The sequence below is a fragment of the Filicampus tigris genome, chromosome 15 (assembly GCF_054856515.1).
Source record: "Filicampus tigris isolate MCC_2025a chromosome 15, RoL_Ftig_1.0, whole genome shotgun sequence".
NCBI classification, from domain to species: domain Eukaryota; kingdom Metazoa; phylum Chordata; class Actinopteri; order Syngnathiformes; family Syngnathidae; genus Filicampus; species Filicampus tigris.
The window spans coordinates 16609451-16630790 of NC_141231.1; the positions used below are offsets into that span (position 1 = coordinate 16609451).

Below are 21340 nucleotides of genomic sequence, written 5' to 3' on the forward strand. Positions count from 1 at the left end.
ATCGATTCGTGATAATGAGATGACACGGAAAAGAAACATCAGGGAATATACGCGAGGCGAACAAGCACTTGCGAAGATTTTGCTTATTCAAAGTGACACATAACTCAAACAAATGGTCGCTCAGAAATAATATTGTGTTGGACCAATAAAGTCAGCCCAAAGATATTTGGAAATGGTTCTAGTCAGCGTGTTCTCAGTAGAATTCAATATCGGAAGCTGACAGTGGACAATCTGTTCCAGGAGGCTGATCAATTTCTTCACACTTTATCTTCATTTTCCCCGTAAGAAATATTAGAAATGTAAGTCAGCCCTTCACAGGGTTTATAACTCTCGTCATCGTTAAAGGTTTTAAAAAATGTTTAGGGAATATTTTAAAAGGTAAGTCAACCCAAAATGTTCAAAAAACGAAAATAATCATTTTCTGTACTCAGTTCCGCTTGACTGGACAATCACAAAACAAAACAAAAAATGTCGGGTACACCCTGCCATCGACCCATGAGCATAAACGTAAACCAACGTGATGCAACGGAAAAACTATGACATCCGGTATTCTTATCGGAAAACAACGTTTTAAGGCGCCTCATGTTCTGCGCTTTTTTTTTTTTTTTTTTATCGGTCCAGAAATAAAACGGTTGACCCCGTCCATTGACAGTACGGTTGTATTTTCACAACAGAGACTCTCCACTGTTCGCTTTCTCGGAAACACGTACATGATATTTTGAATACAAACACAACTGAAATAATTATGACTGAATGTTACGTAAAACTGCTAGAAAGTCTTCAGGTAGTTTTGTATATTAAGTACCGCTCGCTTGAGATAATTCAATGTTGATATCTTTACCTTGTTGATTACAGGTGCGAGCCAGGACGTCTGCAGGCTATGGCGCTTTTAGCCGCCGTTTTGAATTCCAGACGAGCCCTTACTGTGAGTTCACAGAGAACTGTTGGATGAGGGAGTGAGAGAGTAAGCGCGAGTGGGCAAGCGTGGCAATAGAAAAAAAAAAACTCACACCTATACTTGACTGCGTTCTGTTCTTGAAAGCTGTATCAGTAGCACGGTCCAAGTGGATATGTTTGTATATGGAGTCCTGTTTTTATCTCTCTCCGTTGGCAGTAACAGCGACCAGCGAACGTGCCCAGGCTTCCATAGTAGCAGTGGCCATCACGTTGGCGCTTGTCCTCCTGGCAGTGGTGGCTGGATTTCTACTTAGCGGACGGTAAGCCCAGCCAAAATGAAGTTGTAGTCTGAACACACATGGTTGGCACTGTTTGAGTCTCCTGTTTTGCATTAGTTTTTTTTTTTGGTTTTTTTGTTGTGTCATTGCTTAGAAATATTGCAGAAAATGTGAAATATTACCGCACTGTTAAAATTATTATTTTTTTAAATAAAAAAGTTGGGTGAACTCAAACTTTCAAGGCAACAAACTTGGGTGCAATTTGAAGTAGGGCTATTGGACAAAAATATTGTTAGTTTTGCTAATGTGAAAATTGGCTTTCCCGCATTTGGAACAAAAAAATAAGAGTTTACAGGACTAAAGGTATAGTAATTATTATGTTTTAATCTAATCATGATTATATATAGTTTTTTCAGGGCCGATACCGATTATTAGTAATCAAGGAGGCCGCTAACCGATATTTGAAGCTGATGTTAATTTGCAGTAAAAAGGAAAATATTTCTGTACACATTTTTATCAATACAAACCCCAACACTTTATTGAAAAGCCTTTAATCATGTTTATTAAATAGCTTTTCATATTTGCAACATGTTAACGTTTTTTTGCTTTTTATCTTGGGAAATAGACATCTTTGTTTTAAAAATCGAACAAAAAATGGGGCAGCACGTTTTATAAAATTAAATGAAAACTTCAACAAATAAATTTCTCCTTAAAGTTTTCTATAGTAGAGTTTTACAAAATGCCACTATACTGAAATGTTAATGTTTCACTTCGCTTTATTTAAAACAAAAAGTGCATGGAGTTCCCAGGCACATCTTAGAACGTTAAGTAAAAAAAAAAAAAATAATAATAATAATTCCGCGAGGTTTATCCAATTTTAATGTTCTGTTATCGGATTTTTAAAAAAGGCCGATGCTGATATTCAGCAAAATGTCAAATATCGAATAATCGATATATAAAATACTAAATATTCAGCCCGGCCGATAATCGGTCTATCCCTAGTGCTAACTAACATTCCAACCCAAATGACTGTTTTAGCCCCCCCAAAAAATACAAGTCGTGTTTGTCATAGTGCATAGTGACTATTTCTATCTTCATCTCATCTGCATAGGGCGCAACACCACACCTTGATTTGAGTTTGAAAAAAAAGAAAAATGCGTTGTCAAATCATACCTTCAAAAACATGGTCTGCCAAACAGTTGAGCTGTAAGGGCATCTATGGTCCTTAAAACAGATTATTTGCTTTGATAATATGCTCCAGCGACTGATTGAGCAGGTAGTTAAGCAAAAATAATGCTTCCCAGTGGATTTACCTGCGTTGTTGTATCTCAACTATATGTGGTTGAATGGGAAATCACTGACCTGATTACATTCAGGTCATTGTAGTAGGTCCCATTTGTGGCCTGAAGTTGTTACGACAGCCTGCGTTGGTTGCTCTTCCGCTACTTTTGCGAGCCCTCCCTCATCTCATTCCATCCGAGTCGGGGATTCACATCAGGAATATCAAACTTACGTTGTTTTGTTGTTTATAGAAAGGGTCAGTAAAGAGCGTACGCAATGCAGCCGACACATCCATCAGTATCACAGCCCACAACCTGCAGCCCTCAGCCGCATCCACCGCGGAGGTCAAGTAGAGCAGCTGCCGTGGTCACAATGCTTTACTGTCAGAGCTTGGACTCATGAATATCATTGATCCTTGTTCTACAATATGCTGAGCCTCACGGTTTTCCGCCAGCGTCTTGTGTCTATCCGAGAGCGTGCCCGACATGCTGTACCTACAAGGGATGGGCATCGTAAAAAAAAAAAAAAAGTAGAAAAAAAAAAAAAAAATTGCAATTTTTGGCCAGCAATTATTTTGGAGGTGTCAAAAGTCTTGAAACAATGGCAGCATTTTGCTCGCTTTTATGCTGTCACTGGCCAGCCTTGATGCCTGCGAAGTTCAGTCAAAGACGGGGCACAGACATCAACTCAGAATTGCTATATTTTATTCCATATTGCTTTTGCCTCAAAGGTGTTAAGCTCTAAGTTTTAGGCCGTGTATCCTTTCTCATCCTGCAATACTATGATGACGTAATATTCATGTAAAAAGGTAAAGAATGGCAGCTAATTCAAGGATTTCTTTTTTTTTTAACTCATTCACTGCCATTGACGAATGTACTTGTCTTTTCACAGTCCAGCCATTCAATCCCAAGAACTTTAGAAAGAAGACATTTTTTTTTTTTTTTTTTTCTTTCAAACGTTAGGGTAAAAGAGGGTCTGAAAATGTCTGACAGTGAATGAGTTAAATGTCCATCCTAAACATCTACACACTAAAATAACGTTTCTGGGCTTGAAAACATACACTGTACCATACAATACATTCAAAAAATGTCATTTCCGCTCTGATCTAGCAGAGCCTGTGTTATTTTTGCAAAATATGTGAACTATGCATGTAGCGATGATCTATAATATATCAGTATATAAAATGTTCAAGGATGGTGCGTGTGTGGCAAAGGGGAAAAAAAATGCAGACCGGAAAAAATGTTCACTGTTGAATTTGGGCCGCACAGCCCCCCCATCTACTGTAAGCCCCAGGCCACCCCTCCCCATCTTAACTGTCCAGACCGCTAACGCACATCCGTTGACATAGAAACGGGGCACACATGTGTAGACACACTTATACGCAGTGATGCATGTCCACATGACTTAACATGCAAACACATACACCCCGCACATCCCCATACAGGAAGTCTGAAGGCCGAGCGGCCGCTGGGCAGCGGGCGCGCTCAAATCCCTTGACTCAACAGATCCGGAAAACTAGACACCCCCAGGCAGACACCAAACACACACGCACGCACACACACACACACACACAAAATAGGATTTGGAATGTTAATGGTTATCCAGTCTATCAGCTGGCCGGTAGCACCTTCGCTTTAATATTAACACATGAGCATGCCAAAAGTGCGCATATTCACTCGTTGCAATTTCAAAAGGAGGAGAGTAGTTTGACCACCTGTAACGTTTCGTAGCTAGAAAAATAAATAAATAAAGTTCAGGGGGGGGTAGTGTTCTTTTGTTGATGCAGCATTACGTTCATACAAAGTACTGTATGATTTTAACACTTATGTAACCTTGTTAAAAAAAAAAAGGCATACGGTAAATAAAAATTTTTTCTCAAATTTTAAGGGTACTTGGATTTATTTTAGGGGTGCTTCTGCACCCCCAAAAATGGGCTAGACACGCCTATGGTTACAGTAATTATCTGCATGAAAAACACTGAGCCATCCATTTTCTATTTCACTTGAACTCATGACAGAGTGAGTTGGAGACTATCCCAACTATTTATAGGGATTGTTCAAACAACAACAAATCTACTTACAAATGTTTGGTTTTGTCTTTCATGGAACAACAAAAAACGCGTTCGAAATTGCTGCTTCGTGTATGAGAAATTATACACTAAAGTGTGGTTGTAGAAAAAAGTCTATTCCTCCAACTATATCCTGCATATCTTTATGATTTCCACGACATAAAAGGTGCCGTTACTCAACCTATTGGGCAAAAAAGCAAATGTCAAGTTTCATCAGCCGGGAAGAAGCTCCTGTTCTTGGTCCATGTTGAACATTTTTGGCAGACACAATAATTTGCCTGATTGGATCCAATTACAGCTGGTTAGTTGGCATTACAATAATTGGAGTGTCCGCTCGCTTTGCGGCGTACCGTATGCGTCCATGTGCGTATATGCGCCCGTGGCATTAAAAGTACAAAATTAATCTTCTTTGTTTAATTTAGGTGATCTGATTGTATCTGATGGCTCGGATGTGTAAATATTGACGTAGAGAAATTGTTTGGGCTGGCACAAATGTGCACGCGTGGGAGGGTTTGGGGATACACAGAAAATATGACGATGATAGCAACTTGCTCATGCATAACATTTGCAAAGAAAACATTTGGCCACGACATGCTAAATCCCGAAAACACCGTGCTGCCCTTCAACCGACTGTATGTTCGACCATAGAACGCATACCTTTCCGTCCAGTTTGCGGTTTAATTCTAGGAGGTAAATATTGAATCACGCTTAGTTACAGAGCAATAAGAATAAAAAAAAAAACAAACATGACTATAATAATAATGTCTTCTCTTTCCTAGGCGATGTGGCTACAGCAAAGCAAAGCAAGATCCCGAAGAGGAGAAAATGCACTTTCATAATGGTCACAGTAAGCACACCTTGTGTTTTGTCACTGAAAATGAAAAATGTGGAATTTTGAATTTCATTTACCGTATTTTCCGGACTATAAGTCGCCCCGGAGTACAAGTCCCACCAGCCATAAAATGTATAATAAAGTAGGAAAAAACATCGATATAAATCGCTATCCTGTGAAAACCACTTGTCTCCAATTTTGGAATCGTTTTTAATGTTCGCATTAATGCGATGTCTGCAACGCTGAAACGCCATTCATGTAAAAATTAGAAAATGAAAAAAAAAATGGAGATAAGTGTTTTTCACATGACATCGACGATATATAAGTCGCACTGGAGTATAAGGCGCTTTTTGGGGGGAAATTTGATCAAATCCAACACCAAGAACATAACAATTTAAAATAAAAACAGAATAGAGGCAACAACAGGCTGAACGGTATGCTTACGTTACATTAGACCCCCCCGAACACCCCAAGCCAAGTTGTCTCTGTCGCGTAACGCTTATATTAAATGCACAAGCTAGCAATTGGGTAAAACAAATAAACGTATTGGGCACCACTCGCCTCTGGGTTCAAACAATGGTCACGTTGGTCCGGGTTACTTTACCCCCGACGGCCTGACCGTGTGTGTCTGTGCGACACGACAGTCACAGATCCTGAGGGCTTTTCATTGTTGGCATACTGGCCGAGTCCAAACATAGCGATGATCATTTAGCCGTCTTGACAGCTTCATATATTTGGCAACATTTTGGCATTCTGTTCCTCACCCCGTCTGTTGCAATCAGGGTTGACCGAGATTGCCATGGTGCCGTGTGTGTTGCCGTCACACTGGGAGACAAAAGTTTCATTAGAGACGGACAGCATGTGAACCCTCGCTATTGCTGAGGGTTAGGGATCAAGACTTGCCGCAAAAAAAAAAAAAAATCAGAATAATAGGCACGTTTATAAATTTCTTGTATACCCAAAGTATTATCTAAAAACATTGTAGTGTCATTTCAAATTCATCTCACGATATTACCATTGAAAATAGAAGGCTTACAGATGATTTGATTTCAGTTCCAGAGGTGCAAGGATGCCAATTACTACTTTCCTATTATCTATCTTATTACGTTTTTTTGACTTACTTATTCATACTTTACAGTGCAGGTCTTTATTTTTGTTACCTTTGGTTTGGCTAAGCAGCTAGCTATTACTAGGTGATCATCTGTTAATTACCATTAAACCACAAAAGTGTCCAATTTTTTCTGTTTGCTGTCAAGTCGACCGGCGATCAGCTGGTGGCCAACGCTAGCTGCTACTCCACTAAAATGGCGACGAGTAGGAGCCGGGCATTTCAGTAAATAGTTTCCGTTGAGTTCCACAGAAAAATTTGCTAATACGTGAGATTGCTGCGAGTGAATGGTTTATTGTATTAGTCGTTTCGGAATTCTAATGATGCGGCACGTGTGTCCGCAGTTAAGTTCCCTGGCGTGCGTACCTACATTGACCCCCTCACCTATGAAGACCCTAACCAGGCTGTGCATGAATTTGCCCAAGAGATCGACGTGTCGTTCATCTCCATTGAAAGGATCATTGGCGCTGGTAAGTTGTATAATTGTTATACATTTGTTTTCCAATATGTCCAGACACTACTTTGACTCCATGGCAATACAGCCAATGAGATCGATGCACCTGTAGGTGGCTGCGAAAACAGTTTGCGTTCCAAAAATGTAAGAAAAATCGTAAAAAGTCAACATTTTTTTTTTCACTTCTGGTACCATTGAAGAAGATGTTTGCAGGTCAAGGTGGGCTGGCGTGTAAAGAAGCTCTGTCTGTGTGCCTCAGGGGAGTTTGGTGAGGTGTGCAGCGGACCACTAAGGTTGCCTGGGAAAAGGGAGATGCAGGTCGCCATCAAGACATTGAAAGCGGGATACACGGAGCATCAGAGACGTGACTTCCTGTGGGAGGCGTCAATCATGGGGCAGTTTAACCATCCCAACATCATTCGCCTGGAAGGCGTGGTCACCAAGAGTGAGTGTCATCGTATTTACTAAAGCTTGTGTTTCATTGATAGTAGGGATGGCCCGAATAATTGACGAATTCAACATATGATAAATGGTTTGGAATTGGATGAGCGTTTTTGTCCTTCTCAGGCAAACCGGTGATGATCATCACTGAATACATGGAGAACGGATCATTGGACACATTCCTGAAGGTAGGTACAATAAGTTTGTGAACTAAAGGAATAGAATATGGAAGATGGACATGATGGACAAGTTGATTGTGATAAACAAATTGGGCAGCGGTAAATATTCCGCTAAATATCGGTGATGGGGATGAATAATAACAAGCGAGCCGGTAATATTGCAAACAACCGACTGAAAGTGTGAAGTAATCAGTGAATGGATAATTGTTGGCAAAGTGGGGAAGTGTTTACCCCTCTGGATGTGAAAAGAGAAAGAAAGAAATAAAAATGTGGGGATTTTTGTTGAACGCTGCGCCACAGTTGTTGGCAAAGCGGATCAACGCGGAATGACAATACACCCAATTAGCTTTTATTATTCCAGCTAAATGCGTCATTAACTTCAGACATTCAAACCGAAATGTACCTACTTGGTGCAAACATCAACGTCACGTGATTGGCAACGACTGTGAACTGGAATTATGTTCAATCTGTCTCAACATTCGGATGCGAATGTTCTCGCTCCACACTACTCTTCAGGTTCATATATATATATATATATATATATATATATACCGTATATGTATGCATGTATACCGTATATGAATGCATGTATACTAAATTCTTCAGGATGTTGTGAGATGCGGTCAGTGGAAAGTGCTTGCAGGACGCCCGTGAGTGCCAAAGTGAGGTGGAGCAGCAGGCAGAGCAGCTCAGTAAAGCCTGTCAAGTAATTACATGGATGGCTGCTGTACTGAGGACAGTATAAATGACACTGCCAGGCTTCTGGATTAGTTGTTGCACCATTTTGACAATGCAGTAAGCGATGCTCATACGCATACATCAGGCTTAACATTTAATTTAATTTGTAAGTGGGATGCTGTCGATGTTTTTTTTTTGGGCGGGCGGGGGGGAGAGTAGCCGTAAAAGTGACGGAAAGTCAAACCGAAACCCCATCGGACCCAACAGTGAAATCTGCAATATTTTATATATTCCATTTTCCCTCCTCCTGTTGGAAGGGGAGTCTGGTAGGGAGTAAATGGTAGTGTAAAGAAGACATGAAGTACAATAAAAATCGATCACACAAGTTACCGTGATGAGTTTATGTCTGTACCAACATTCATTTTCCTGCGTTGCCTCCAGAAAAATGATGGCCAGTTCACTGTCATCCAGCTGGTTGGTATGCTGCGTGGCATTGCATCCGGCATGAGGTACAAACGCATGCCCGTGCGCACACGCCATTGTATATCGATAAGAAATCCCCGTGGCTAGCTTCTAAAAGCCCGCCCTCTCCTTTTCACCAATGAACGCAGGTACTTGTCTGACATGGGCTACGTCCACCGCGATCTGGCAGCTCGCAACATCCTGGTCAACAGTAACCTTGTGTGCAAAGTGTCTGATTTTGGCCTGTCCCGCGTTCTGGAGGACGACCCTGAGGCCGCTTACACCACGCGGGTAAGGCTGTGCATTTTTATTTGGGAAGCCGGCTTGCGTCTGGCAGTTTGTTTTCATTTTCACATAAAAGAAATTGCTTGTCCCAGAGCCCAAGGTGACATTTAAAAGTTGACCAACTACTCCATTTACAATAAATAATAAAACACATATAAATCATAGCAATGAAATGCCGAAAGACGGACATTGTCTGCGGTTGAATGAGGAAGCGAAAACGAGGGACATCTAGATGATACAGTGGAACCTCTAAAGTTGGAAAGGGACAAAAACATTCGAGGCAAAAACATGTCACAAATCCCAGGAGTTCGATTGTCTGTCATCACATCCTAAGCCGCAAGAATTCAGTTCGCCGAGTAGCAAGAATTAACTCTGTAGACTTGTTTGACACTTATTCCAAGGACCAGCGTGTTGCAAAAATCATTTGAGAAAAGTAGAACATACACCTGTTGCCTAATTAAGGAAACTCCAACTAACAGAGACCAAGTCCTTGTGTGTTTGAACCTATTTGGCAAATAAAGATGATCCTGATGCAAAAAAAAAGACATCACCGTACTTGTCAAATTTGATCAGTTCCAAGTTGTATTGTTTTTATAATTCTAGTACTTGACACCAGGGCTGTGCTATTAATCAAAATTCAATTACAATAAAGATTATTACACTCCACGATGACAAAATTGGCAATATCGTAAAAAAGGATTATTTATATTCATTTATACCCAACGCAGTATGTTTGTTTACACAAGGAAATCATGAATTATACATTTGCATGTTTTTTTAAACTGTATTTTAGAACAAGTAATTTGATATATTTTGTTTGGTCCAAAAGGAACTTATGTAAATTTACTCGTCTTTATATTTCTTACGTTTACAAACGTTTTGTACCCCCCAAAGAAATATATCTAATGAATAATGGTGATTTCAATTATGAGCAAAATAATCATGATTCATTTTTTTTTTTCATAATCGAGCAGCCCTACTTGACACCAGTGGAACAGTTGTGCTGACTATTAAAAATGTGATGCAAAAGGGCACATCTCATTTGTTTTCATACTTGAAATATTACACACAACCTGCTAAAGGACGACACATGAAAACTGGCTATAATTGGCCAGGTTTACATTTAAATAAACAGATTTCCATTCGTCCCTGTGGGAAAATTAGTTCAGAGGTGGACCAGCCGAACAGATTGTGTTTCACCATAGAGGTAGTGTGTTAACGATGTAAAGACAGGCATATATAGAAATACACACCGCGAATGCATTGGCCACCCAGCACTGACAATTTTTTTTTTTTTTTTATGAGCTCTGTGTCGCAGACTGAGTGACATCCTTTCAGCGGAATCTCCAGCTTCCTGCAGACAGAGGGCCAATTAGTACTCGCCTCGGCCTCTCCGGCACTCAATTAGCACCGAGCCTCGCTGCCTTAGCGCCAAATATCCCGTCACTCACCTCTCCCCGGCAGTCTGCGCATCTTGCTCTTCACTCACTGGCGCTTCCTCCGCTCCGACAGAACCGCAAGAGTAACGTCATCCCCACCCTTCAGATAATCACACCCGGAGATATCCCGCTGCTGTGTTCATCAATGCTGCATCAAGCTAATTTCACTTCTCATTGACTGAAAGCACATTTGCCTCAGCAGTCATCCCGGGAAATGTTCTATCTTAGCAATGAAAGCTCGATAATGAAGTCACGCGGGTGCCCACACACGCACACACACACACACACACACACTCAGCAGCATATGACTATTTGTACAAGAATGTCAACCTTGTTATCCATGTTCGTAAATTAGTATTCATTAGTATAACAGTTGGTCGTCGACTCAGTTCTGGATAGGGGGTCCTCGGTTTACAACAGTCGCAACATGAGAGGTTTTTGTGGTCATGAACGGATGCGCATCAGCTGTTTCGGTTTGTTTTTGTGGACACTTTCAAACTTTTGGCAATAGACTAGTCGAAAAAAAAAAAATGATTCTCAGATTGCACTGCTTGGATGAATCCAGCTAATGTTTGTGTCCTAGGGCTGTGCAGTTAATCGGAATTCAATGACAATTCCTGATTATTACACTCCACGATGACAAAATTGGCACAATCGTTAAAAAAAAAAAGAAAAACGATTATTAATATGCATTTATATCCAACGCATTATGTTTGTTTACGCAAGGAAATCATACTTAAATTAATAGATTTGTACCTTTTTTTTTTTAAATTTTATAATAACTAATGTTATAAATTTTGTTTGGTCCAAATTACATAATTAATGTTTGAAAGAAATGTATGTCTTTATATTCTTTACGTTTAAACACTTTTGTACTAAAAAAAAAAAAAATGAATGACGGTTTGAATAATCGTGATTTTAATGATGACCAAAATAACTGTGATGAATCTTTTTATCATAATCGAGCGGCCCCGTTGTGATCCATTGAATATTCTTGCGTGGTGTCACAGGGCGGGAAGATTCCCATTCGCTGGACGGCTCCCGAGGCGATCGCATACAGGAAGTTCACCTCAGCCAGCGATGTGTGGAGTTACGGCATCGTCATGTGGGAAGTGATGTCGTACGGGGAGCGTCCCTACTGGGAGATGTCCAATCAAGATGTAAGGCGCCTTGCTTCAACTAGTGAGCCTAGCGTAGAACGTATTCTTGAAAAATATATGTTTGGGTTTGACTTCCCCTTCAATCTTATTTTAGGTATCCATATTAAAATCATTTTCAAGTCAAGTTAAAAAGTTGACATTTAAAAAAAAAACAAAAAAAAAAAAAAACGGTATTTTGAGTATGATTCTGCTGGGAGCTTTTCATAGCTCGATAGATCAAGTATGAGATCTTACCTAAACCTCACACAGATTTGTCCTCCTCATTGCATGAGCTATTTCCGGTAGACGGCAAAGGCACAAGAACGAGACGAGTCGGTGAAATCCGTCAATTTTCTTTCCAGCGGCTGAACGAGGGTTCTTCTGGGTCGGAAGCAATTGCTTGTCAATCTATTACCGCAAAGTGTTGACAATGAGAAGGAATAGCTCGAACGGAAACCCTAGAACGAGCTTTTTGTAGCACGTGCGGGTGGGTGGGGGGATCAAAATAACGCGTGAACGAACACAGAGTTGCGGAGCTAAGCACAACCTCGTGGGCGGGAATATCACACACTTTTTTTTTTTTTTTTTTTTTTTTTTTACACTTCCTTGCTCCGTAGAGCTTCCATTTTATCGTAGCAGCGTGTCGGAGCAAATGACATGACATTTTTAAGCGGCTGGCGACCTAAATCACTTGCGAGCGACGAGTCATCTTAATGGGAGAAAGTGAGAAAGTTCAATAGGCGTGGCGTGTTGACGAGTTAGCGGGAAGCGCGGCCACCCCGCGCGTGCGCTCGCACCACCCGCAGACAGCCACGCACGCGCGCAGCCCTGCAGTGACCTCCTCATCCCCCCCCCCACCCCGCTTCAGGCCCCTCCCATGTCTTTTTGCTTATGAGGCTGTCTGTCACAGAGAAGTGGAGGGAGGGGGGATGAGGGGAGGGGAGTGGAGGACAAGACGTTTGATGTTTAATTGAAAGCGTTCTGCTGGATTTTGTCAGATCCGCACAAGAAATTGCAGCGTCTTCCGCCCTCTTCCTGTAAGCCCTCTCCTTCTGTTTCCCATTTCTCACCCGCTCTCTCTCTCTCTTCTCTCATCCTGTCTTTTGTCCGTCAAAACCCTCTGTCAAAAATCTCCGTCTGCCTTCCTCCTTTCCTTTTTTTTTTTTCCTTCCTCTCCCTCTGCGATCGCTCCATCCCTGCCAGTCAGCTTTGTGTCGTTTTTCTGCCTCTTGGCATGCTGGCCTTCTCCACTGCTCACTCCCACGTTTGAGTGCAATTACGTCTGGGTTTTTTTTGTTTGTTTGTTTTTTTTTGTTTTTGTTTTTTTTCTTGGTATTTGACACAAGAAGAAGCTGTCATGAAGTCAACAGCCCAATTCCCCGCCAGTGTCTTTGGACTACTAGAAGTAGTCTGAGACCTCCTGCCTGCCTGCCGCAGAGTCAATCTCGGCGAGCCAAGATTTATTCCTTTTTGTTCACAGCTGCAGCTTGCACAAATGATTAACTGGGCTATGTGGTGTAGCCAATAGACGATGCGTTTATGAGGTGTTACTCTGTCGAAGCCCGCGACGCTTACTTTTATCCGGGCTTCAAGAGTCTGTTCTACGGCTTGAGTTTTATTGTATTACAGAGCGGATTGTAATGATTGATAGAAAAGTGACACTTTGCGTTGCTTTCAAGTTTTATACTGTATACCGTATATCTTTTATAAAGGCATCATAGTGGTTAGCAAGCCTGCGTCACAGATCCGTAGGAATCTCGGTTTTGGCCAAAAAAATGCCATGTTAAATGAAAACTCAGAATTGCCTCTAGGTGCGAATGTCACTGTGAATAATTCTTCTCTATATGTGCACGGATGGATTTCTTCTAATAAAAAACACAATAGTGGGGAAAAAAAACTACAAAAATAATATTAACGTACAGTATGTGTGCATTATGACACTGTATATATATATATATATATATATATATATATATATGTATTTAGGTATATGTATATATGTATATGTATATATGAATATATATATGTATGTATATGGATGTATGTATATATATATGTATATATATGTATGTATATATACATATATATATATATGTACTCCTTTGAGTACTCACCGATACCGAGTACTGATACCTCTGGCACTTTCGATGTATGAAATCTCATTCATTGTGTTGAATTGTCGCTATCCTGTGAAAAACACCAATGTCCAATTTTGGGGAAAAAAAATCATTTTCACGTTAACGCCATGTCTGTAATGCGAAAACACCATTCACGTAAACATAAGAAAAATGAAAAAAAAAATGGAGATAAGTGTTTTTCACATGACTAAAGCAAATGATGATTCGACGTGTCAAACTGACATAGCGTAGCGACAATCACTGCTGAGGAGGACTTACTCAATGCCAGATTTTGTTTGCCTTAAATATCGGTCGCTGGTATCGGCGTCCTCCATAAGTACCGATACCTTAAAATAAGCCTGGCATCGACACTGTTCCGACAACTCTTATCGGTACTTGTCCATCCCTGATATTTCCTGTACACACTATTTCTACTGAAACAATGTAAATTTCCACATTTTGGGACTAATAAAGGTTATCTTATTGTATCTTGGTTTCCTTTCATCTGTTTTATGTTAAAGGTGTCAATGGGTTAGAACATAACATTCCTTTGGGGTTTCCCCTTTCAACTCATCACACAGCTATTCTCTATTTTAAGATAAAGGAATTGTCCTCAGGCGTTGGACATCCTTTTCTCCTCGCCAACTAACATCCCCCCCCCCCCACTCAATTGCCGTTCTGCAGGTCATAAAGGCAGTAGAAGAGAGCTATAGGTTACCAGGTCCGATGGATTGCCCCGAGGCTCTCTACCACCTCATGATGGACTGCTGGCAACGAGAACGCAGCAACCGACCCAAGTTTGATGAGATCGTATGTCTGCTAGACAAACTCATTCGCAACCCCTGCTCGCTGAAAAATCTGGTCAACTCCTCACACAGGTAAGAGCTCCTCATAAAACATAAAGACATATGGTCACGTAAAGTGTTGCTTACAGGGGGGAAATCAACCCAAACATATTTTTTTACAGAATATCTTCCCAGCAGGCCCACTAGTTGAAACACGGCATTCTGATTAATATCGTTTTTGTTGAATATGAGTTAAGCAGCAAAATCCACCCGTTTTGAACCATCTTAGGGGGCGGCCATTTTGTCATTTCTGTCGACTGAAAATGACATCACAGATGCTCGGGGCTCAGATAACGACCAATCATGGCTCAGCTTCAGAGAACAGGTCAGCCGTGATTGGTCGTTATCCGAGCCCTGCGGGTGTGCGATGTCATTTTCAGTCGAGAAAAGTGACAAAATGGCCGCCCCCTGAGATGGCTAAAAACGGGTGGATTTTGTTTCTTCACTCATATCTCATATTAATCATATTGACTTGTTTCAACTAGTGGGCTTGCATTGAACATATTCTTGAAAAAAATATGTTTGGGTCTCTTTAATACAACCCAGCAATGCTATGACACTAGATGTAGCTCTTCACACACACACACACACACACACACACAGAGACCCACATAAAATAAGCCCCCATGGAGACCCTACTACTGGAGCCGCTAACACTGTTAGCGCTTATACATGCTAACGCCGCAGCTCTACTTACCTGCCTTGGACTTGCTAGTGCTTTGGCAACTGCTTCAAAGTGTTTGTTTTTTTCTACTCAGCAACTTCAGCTAGCCTCACTGCCAAGTCCTCGGTGGAGAAACCTGGCAAGGGGGGCGGTTGTTATGTATGGCAGGATGGCTAGCTCAGTCTCTTTTTCAGAAATATGTCGCTAACCAAAGCTTTACTTGGCTATTTAATTTCACACGCGATGGGTGGGAAGCTACTGGTTGACATGCAACTATTTGGATACAAACAATTTAAAAGTATATTTTGCCTAGTTTTGAATAACAGTAGTATTCAACTGCAGTGTGGCTGATCAAGGAAGTCATCATCACCAGCCAGAAAGGCACATTAAAGACAATCTCACCGAAATGGCATTCGTTCTTAAAATTGGCTTTGCTCTTTCTTCGGCTTCAAGAAAAAAAGGTGCTGCGAAATGCTGCGAAATTACACTTTCTTCACCTTCCTCCCATTGCTTTACATATTCCTTCTCTAGCGAATTAAACTCTGAGCTAAACTCATCATCATTCAGATTAAATGTAAATAGAGTCTCTTGAATTCTTGTGCGGCTGCATAATTAAATCACTTTGGACAAAGACCGCAATCGCTTCATGTTGGCGGAAGGGGAAAAAAAAAAAAAAAAAAAGAGCAAACGCATAAATGAAATTGATTTTCTTAAGCATAAGCAATAGTTTCAATTGTTTTCTGTGGGGTGTCTTGGTTTTCAAAGCATTCCAACATCCAATTAGTTAGTTTTACATTAGTGTATAATGACATTCAAAGTGTTGTAATGGAGACATTTCGTCTTCACTTTCTTTGTCGAGGCGATGATATAATGGTTGATCATTAGTCTGCCATTCCTCCAAAAAGAAACACTGATAATAAGTCAATTCCCAATGTAGCAGCAAGCAATGCGATCGTGGTTGACAGTTCAAAGGAGCTCGAGCAAGGCCGGACCGTCTGCATAATGATGCTCATCTATTAGCTAGCTGCAGCGAGGAAAATTCTGTTTGCGAGCTTCGACGTTTGTATTTCAAAAGCTTGGCACTCTCTCTTTGTTGGTATGGAGAATAACCGGAATAATGTCATGTATGCTTGGTAATCAGTGGACCCTATTTTCAGCTTTGTATCACAGTGCATTCATAGACTAATGAAGGAAATATTAAGTGTCACGTCAAAGCGCAGAGAACATGCTTATATGCTTATTTTATGTTTCTGTCACGGTTAGTACATCAGTTTTTGGAAGCTCTTTAACCAAAATGATATTTTCCATGCGAATGTGGGCGATTTCAGTTTGGGTTCCTCGATTCGATTCCAGTTCTTAACGATTCTCACTTCCGATTTCCGGCAAAAAATAGAAATAGGGAATTGTGTAAACGTCTCTGTTTTTTAATGTTATCAACTTTAAATGAATTTCTCAATGCCAAGATATTAACATAAAACTTATACAAACCAAAGATTTTCAAAAGAGCTTTATTTTTAAAAATGTCAACAAAATCTCGTAATTCAGCAGGTACTTAAAGCATGCTACTGAACACCGACTGATGGGCTAACCTAGTGTTGTTTTTCTCCAGAAAGGAAAAATATGACAACCACAAATGCTGCATTTGAGGGGCTTGCAAGGAAAACGTCAAACTAATCTAATCAGTCTACGTAAACATATGCTGTATGTGTACGGTATATGTATCCTACATGCTAGACATAGACCGATATGTGTTTTTCAGGGCCGATACCGATTACTAGTCGTCAAGGAGGCCAATAACCGATATTTGGAGACAATATTCATTTTCAGTAAAAAGGAAAATATTGGCATCAAAATCTAAAGAAAGATTTACTCTTAACTTTGTTGTAAAGTGGTTAAGCATGTTTATTGAACAATGTTTCAGGTTTGCATAATGTTGATTTTTTTTAAAAAAATCATTATTAGAGTAAATTTTTTACAGTATACATCTCTGTTATAAAATTCTAACAAAAAGTTCAGGGAGCATCCAGGATTGTCAGCATGTCTTAAAAATGATAAAGGAAAAACTTCAACAATAGCTCCATGTAGTTTTCTACAACAAATGACAATTTCAAAATGACAGAAATGTTCAACTTTCACATCTTTGTTTTGATTCCCACAGTTTTAAAATGATTTACTATCAGCCAGCAGAGTTTTTTTTTAAAAAGTCAGATGCCGATATTCGTCAAAACGCAAATATTGTTGCCGATAATCGGTCCATCCCTACTACATGCTGTGTATGTTATCAGCTACATATTGGCTGGGCATTTGCATTTGTTTTTTTGACCCAATGTTTGAGTGCCAGTTTAACATGTTGGCATTAGATGTACTTACCCGATTTTCGACTTTGGTGCGGTCGGTGCAGTACCAGGCTAAGGATCGGAGCCAGCGCTTGAGGCAGCACCTCGAGCAACCTCCTTTGATGTTATTGAATGACGTGTTACACTGAGCATAAGACTAGCCTTTTTTTTTTTTTTTTTCCCCGAAGTCCAGCCAAGCTTTTACTCTCCGCCCAGTAGCATCCATTGTCGCAATTGAGCACCAGCTTCTTGCGGGGTCCTTCTTCGTTTGTTGTCGGGCAAAGGCGAGTGTAGAGCCTAAATGAAATCGGTGTATGAATGAATACACCGCACTTAATTACTGCCTTTGTCCTGGTCGATGTCATCAGGGTGTCCAACCTGTTAGTGGAGCATGCCAGTGTAGACGGAGACTGCAACATCTGGAGTAGAACAGTCGGCGAGTGGCTGGATTCTATCAAGATGGGCCGTTATACGGAACTCTTCACGGAAGGAGGATACTCGTCACTGGACACGGTCGCTCAGATGACATCCGAGTAAGGGCACTTGTAACAATATCATTCGGGCTTTATGATATTCTTAGGTTATGTTTCCGTGCGCGATGGTGGCGGCCGGCAGCAGGAAGCACTAAAACTACCTGGCAGATGAAAAATAAAACATTCAATGGACGATCGCTGGATAAGTCAAGGGCGTTATTACGGTTCAACAGGACTAGTAATAGTCGGGGCCAGAAAATGTTCAGTCGCTAACTTCTGTACCAGAGAAGTCACTGTTTATCATAGCATTCATAGTCAAGGTTTCATGAGGTAAAATGACTGAAAATGACATCACGGACCCTCGAGGCTCAGATAACGACCAACCACGGCTCACCTGTTTTCTGAAGCTGTGCTATGATTGGCCGTTATCTGAGCCCTGAGGGTGTGTGATGTCATTTTCAGTCGTCAGAAGCGGCAAAATGGCCGCCGACAGAGATGGCTAAAAATGGTTGGGTTAAACTCACATTCCACACACAAAATATTAGTCGGAATGCCACGTTTCAAATAGTGGGCCTCCATCGAACATATTCTTAAAAAATATATATTTTGGGGTTGACTTCCAGGTCGATTATTTACAGCGTTGGCCAACTTTTAACAATTGTCTGAAAATACAACTTTGGAACATTTGATCTCATAGCGATAACTCGAGTCAGGCACATCCACCACTAAACAACTGTGATGATGTTTATTGTGATGATGTCTGCGGATCTGAATTCCCAACACGTTGCTGACTGCCTTTATCTCGACATTGCCATCCCTGCAACTATTTGACTTCACATAGGAGTCGAAGCTGCGTTGATGCATAACAAACGTCTTTCTGCGCTGTTTTCAGGGACTTGCGGAGAGTCGGGGTCAACCTAGCAGGGCATCAGAAGAAAATCATCACTAGCATTCAGGAAATGAGAGTCCTTATGAACAACTCCACCACCAGTGTCAACATCTGACGCATAACTCTTTGCGCAGGTGCGCGCACACACGCACAGCACATGCGGACCTAGTACGAAGAAGACGGCAGTTGGACCTAGAGCGGCTGAGCACTTTCTAATGATAAGGAACGTACTTTCCACGGGCCAGTGAGTGGATTTTTTTTTTTGTGGGGTGGCGTCACGGACCAAAAAAAAAACGCAACTGAGTGGTTTGACAATAAAAGGGAACACGGTGGACTAATTCAACTGAAGACTTTCCATCCGGACGATTCCATGGGAGTGAGTCGCTGGGATGGTTAACACCGCAGCACTTGTTTGGACTCTCACAGTCAATCGTGAACGTAGACTCCGAGAGCTACCGGCACTTTTCGGCTATATCACAAGTATTATGTCGGTTTCCTCTTTCGGCCTGTCTCAGGTTATCTGAGTCCAGCGGACCTTTATACTTTGGCTTATTGTCTTCTGGAAAACTGCATGGAGCACCGTTCTCCTGTGGGCTATTAGTGCACCGACGGCTCAACACCGGGTATTTTTTATTTTTTTTTCTGGGGCGGTCATAATCAGGCTGTCAAAGTCGTTTCAAGATCCACAGTCACGGTCAAGCACATTTCAGTCATTACCGTAAAAAATGAATGGCAAGCATGTATACTGACCGAAACCTGAAATGCAAAGTTAGGGTCTGACCTTTCTGGGTCTGATTTTCTCCCGGAGAGTATGGACTTGTTTCTACACTGGATGAATGTAAAGCTCTTCAGATGCCCGACCGAACGGCGACATTGTGTTTCCGATCAGCAAATGGAGATCGAGCACGGGGAAAGCCGCTCTTACGCTTTTCTCAAGTTTGCGCGCGGATTGCACGAACACGTCGGCTCGCTTTGTGTTGTCTTTCTTTGGGACAAAAGAAACGGAACCTGTTTGATCATCCGCAAAGGAAAACAGTCAACACTCACGCGTACGACGTACGCGCTCGCAAGCTGTTGGATTCTTTACAAAGGACCGTGTCGAGTCTGCGTTTATGGAACTCCCTTGAAGATGCGAGCGGAAGGAGTGGGCCCTTCTCTCAAATTCAAATGCTATCCGCCAAGATTCCGATGGAGTCTTCACATCCACTTTCAGGTACGGCAGGAAAAGCCTCCGCAAGTCTTCAGAAGCAGAGTCTTTCCCCACGTCATGTCCGCCACACCACAGCGCACCTCGTTCAAAACGGAACCGCCGGCAAACGGAGGCAATATTGAATAAATCGATAATCACGTACGTATTATTTATTCGTATTTATAAAAAAAAAAAAAAAAAAAATGCAAAAAATGTTAGTGTTTGCGTTGAATCTGTGAAGCTCTGCCTACATGTGTTTCATGTATATAATGTATTATATATATTTAAAGCAGGGAGCATTGTTCTTCAGTCTACCATCACGGGGTCAAGTTGGTATTGATCAAGCATCTCAAGAGTAGAATATAGTACTCCATAAAGACAACATTTGTAAGTCTGCATTCTTTAAACGTTAGGCCTGGACCACAATAAGTTAGGGACAGCTTGCACACCTGACCTTTGTAGAGGTGAACTCCAAGAGATTTGCAGACAAAGACAGATGAATATTGAGCAGGTCGGAAGTTATTTGACAGTTTTGAGTCAAAAGCTAAGAAGATTTCCGGCACTCTAGACAACAAAAGTGGTGAATATTTACTACGAGAGTATTTCATTTCTCCGAGCTGAAAGAAATGCGCGGATAACTTGCCACATGAACCTCTCGTATATGCTCAGTTTTAAAGACGATGATGTCAATGCTCATTTAATCATCTTTGCCGGATTTTGTTTCGTTTTGTTTTTTTAGCCTATGAACGAGTATTAGGGCGACACTGATGAAAATCAAATGGTCTTTTTAGAAGCAAGTTAATGTAGTAAGAAAGTGTTTAAATTCCTACACAAACAGTCTAATAGTCTGAGATTATAGTCCCCATTTTATGGCAGCATATTTATGGTCATAATATTTGAATTTTATATTTTAAAATGATCACATTTTACTCACGATATGACAACTTTAAGTCTATATATATATATATATATATATATATATATATATATATATATATATATATATATATATATATATATATATATATATATATAAATTTGGGGGATTTTATTACATCTTAATTTCAAAATATTTGTGTATTTTCTCTCTTCACCGTTGCCCTAACACTCCTCCATAGCTTGCGTGGTAGTGTACTGAAATGAGATTGTAAAAGTAGTTTTATAGGAGATGGTTTAGTGAGGACACTCAATGGACTGTTTGAAAAGCACACAAGAAGAATGTAAGAATATAAAAGGCTATTCCACTCTTTGAAGAACACGTTTTGACTTTTAAATAAGATCCGGAG

At 40.8% G+C, this 21340-nt stretch overlaps 1 protein-coding gene across 4 annotated transcripts in view; it reads left to right on the top strand.

Moving 5' to 3' along the window:
- epha5 (EPH receptor A5) overlaps positions 1-21001 on the top strand; it is a 116056-nt gene extending 95055 nt beyond the window's left edge. For 2 of the 4 annotated variants that reach the window (XM_086054509.1, XM_086054508.1), the window contains 12 exons: positions 856-925; positions 1115-1217; positions 5304-5371; positions 6809-6934; positions 7178-7363; positions 7486-7547; positions 8658-8725; positions 8828-8969; positions 11413-11562; positions 14343-14536; positions 17872-18036; positions 18869-21001. In XM_086054509.1, coding sequence (XP_085910635.1) covers positions 856-925; positions 1115-1217; positions 5304-5371; positions 6809-6934; positions 7178-7363; positions 7486-7547; positions 8658-8725; positions 8828-8969; positions 11413-11562; positions 14343-14536; positions 17872-18036; positions 18869-18980 — 1446 coding nt within the window. In that variant the 3' untranslated portion in view covers positions 18981-21001. Of the gene's footprint in view, positions 1-855; positions 926-1114; positions 1218-5303; positions 5372-6808; positions 6935-7177; positions 7364-7485; positions 7548-8657; positions 8726-8827; positions 8970-10268; positions 11563-14342; positions 14537-17871; positions 18037-18868 lie in introns of those variants that run through there. The other 2 variants (XM_086054510.1, XM_086054511.1) reach the window with 2 other exon arrangements.
- Positions 21002-21340: the final 339 nt, after the last annotated feature.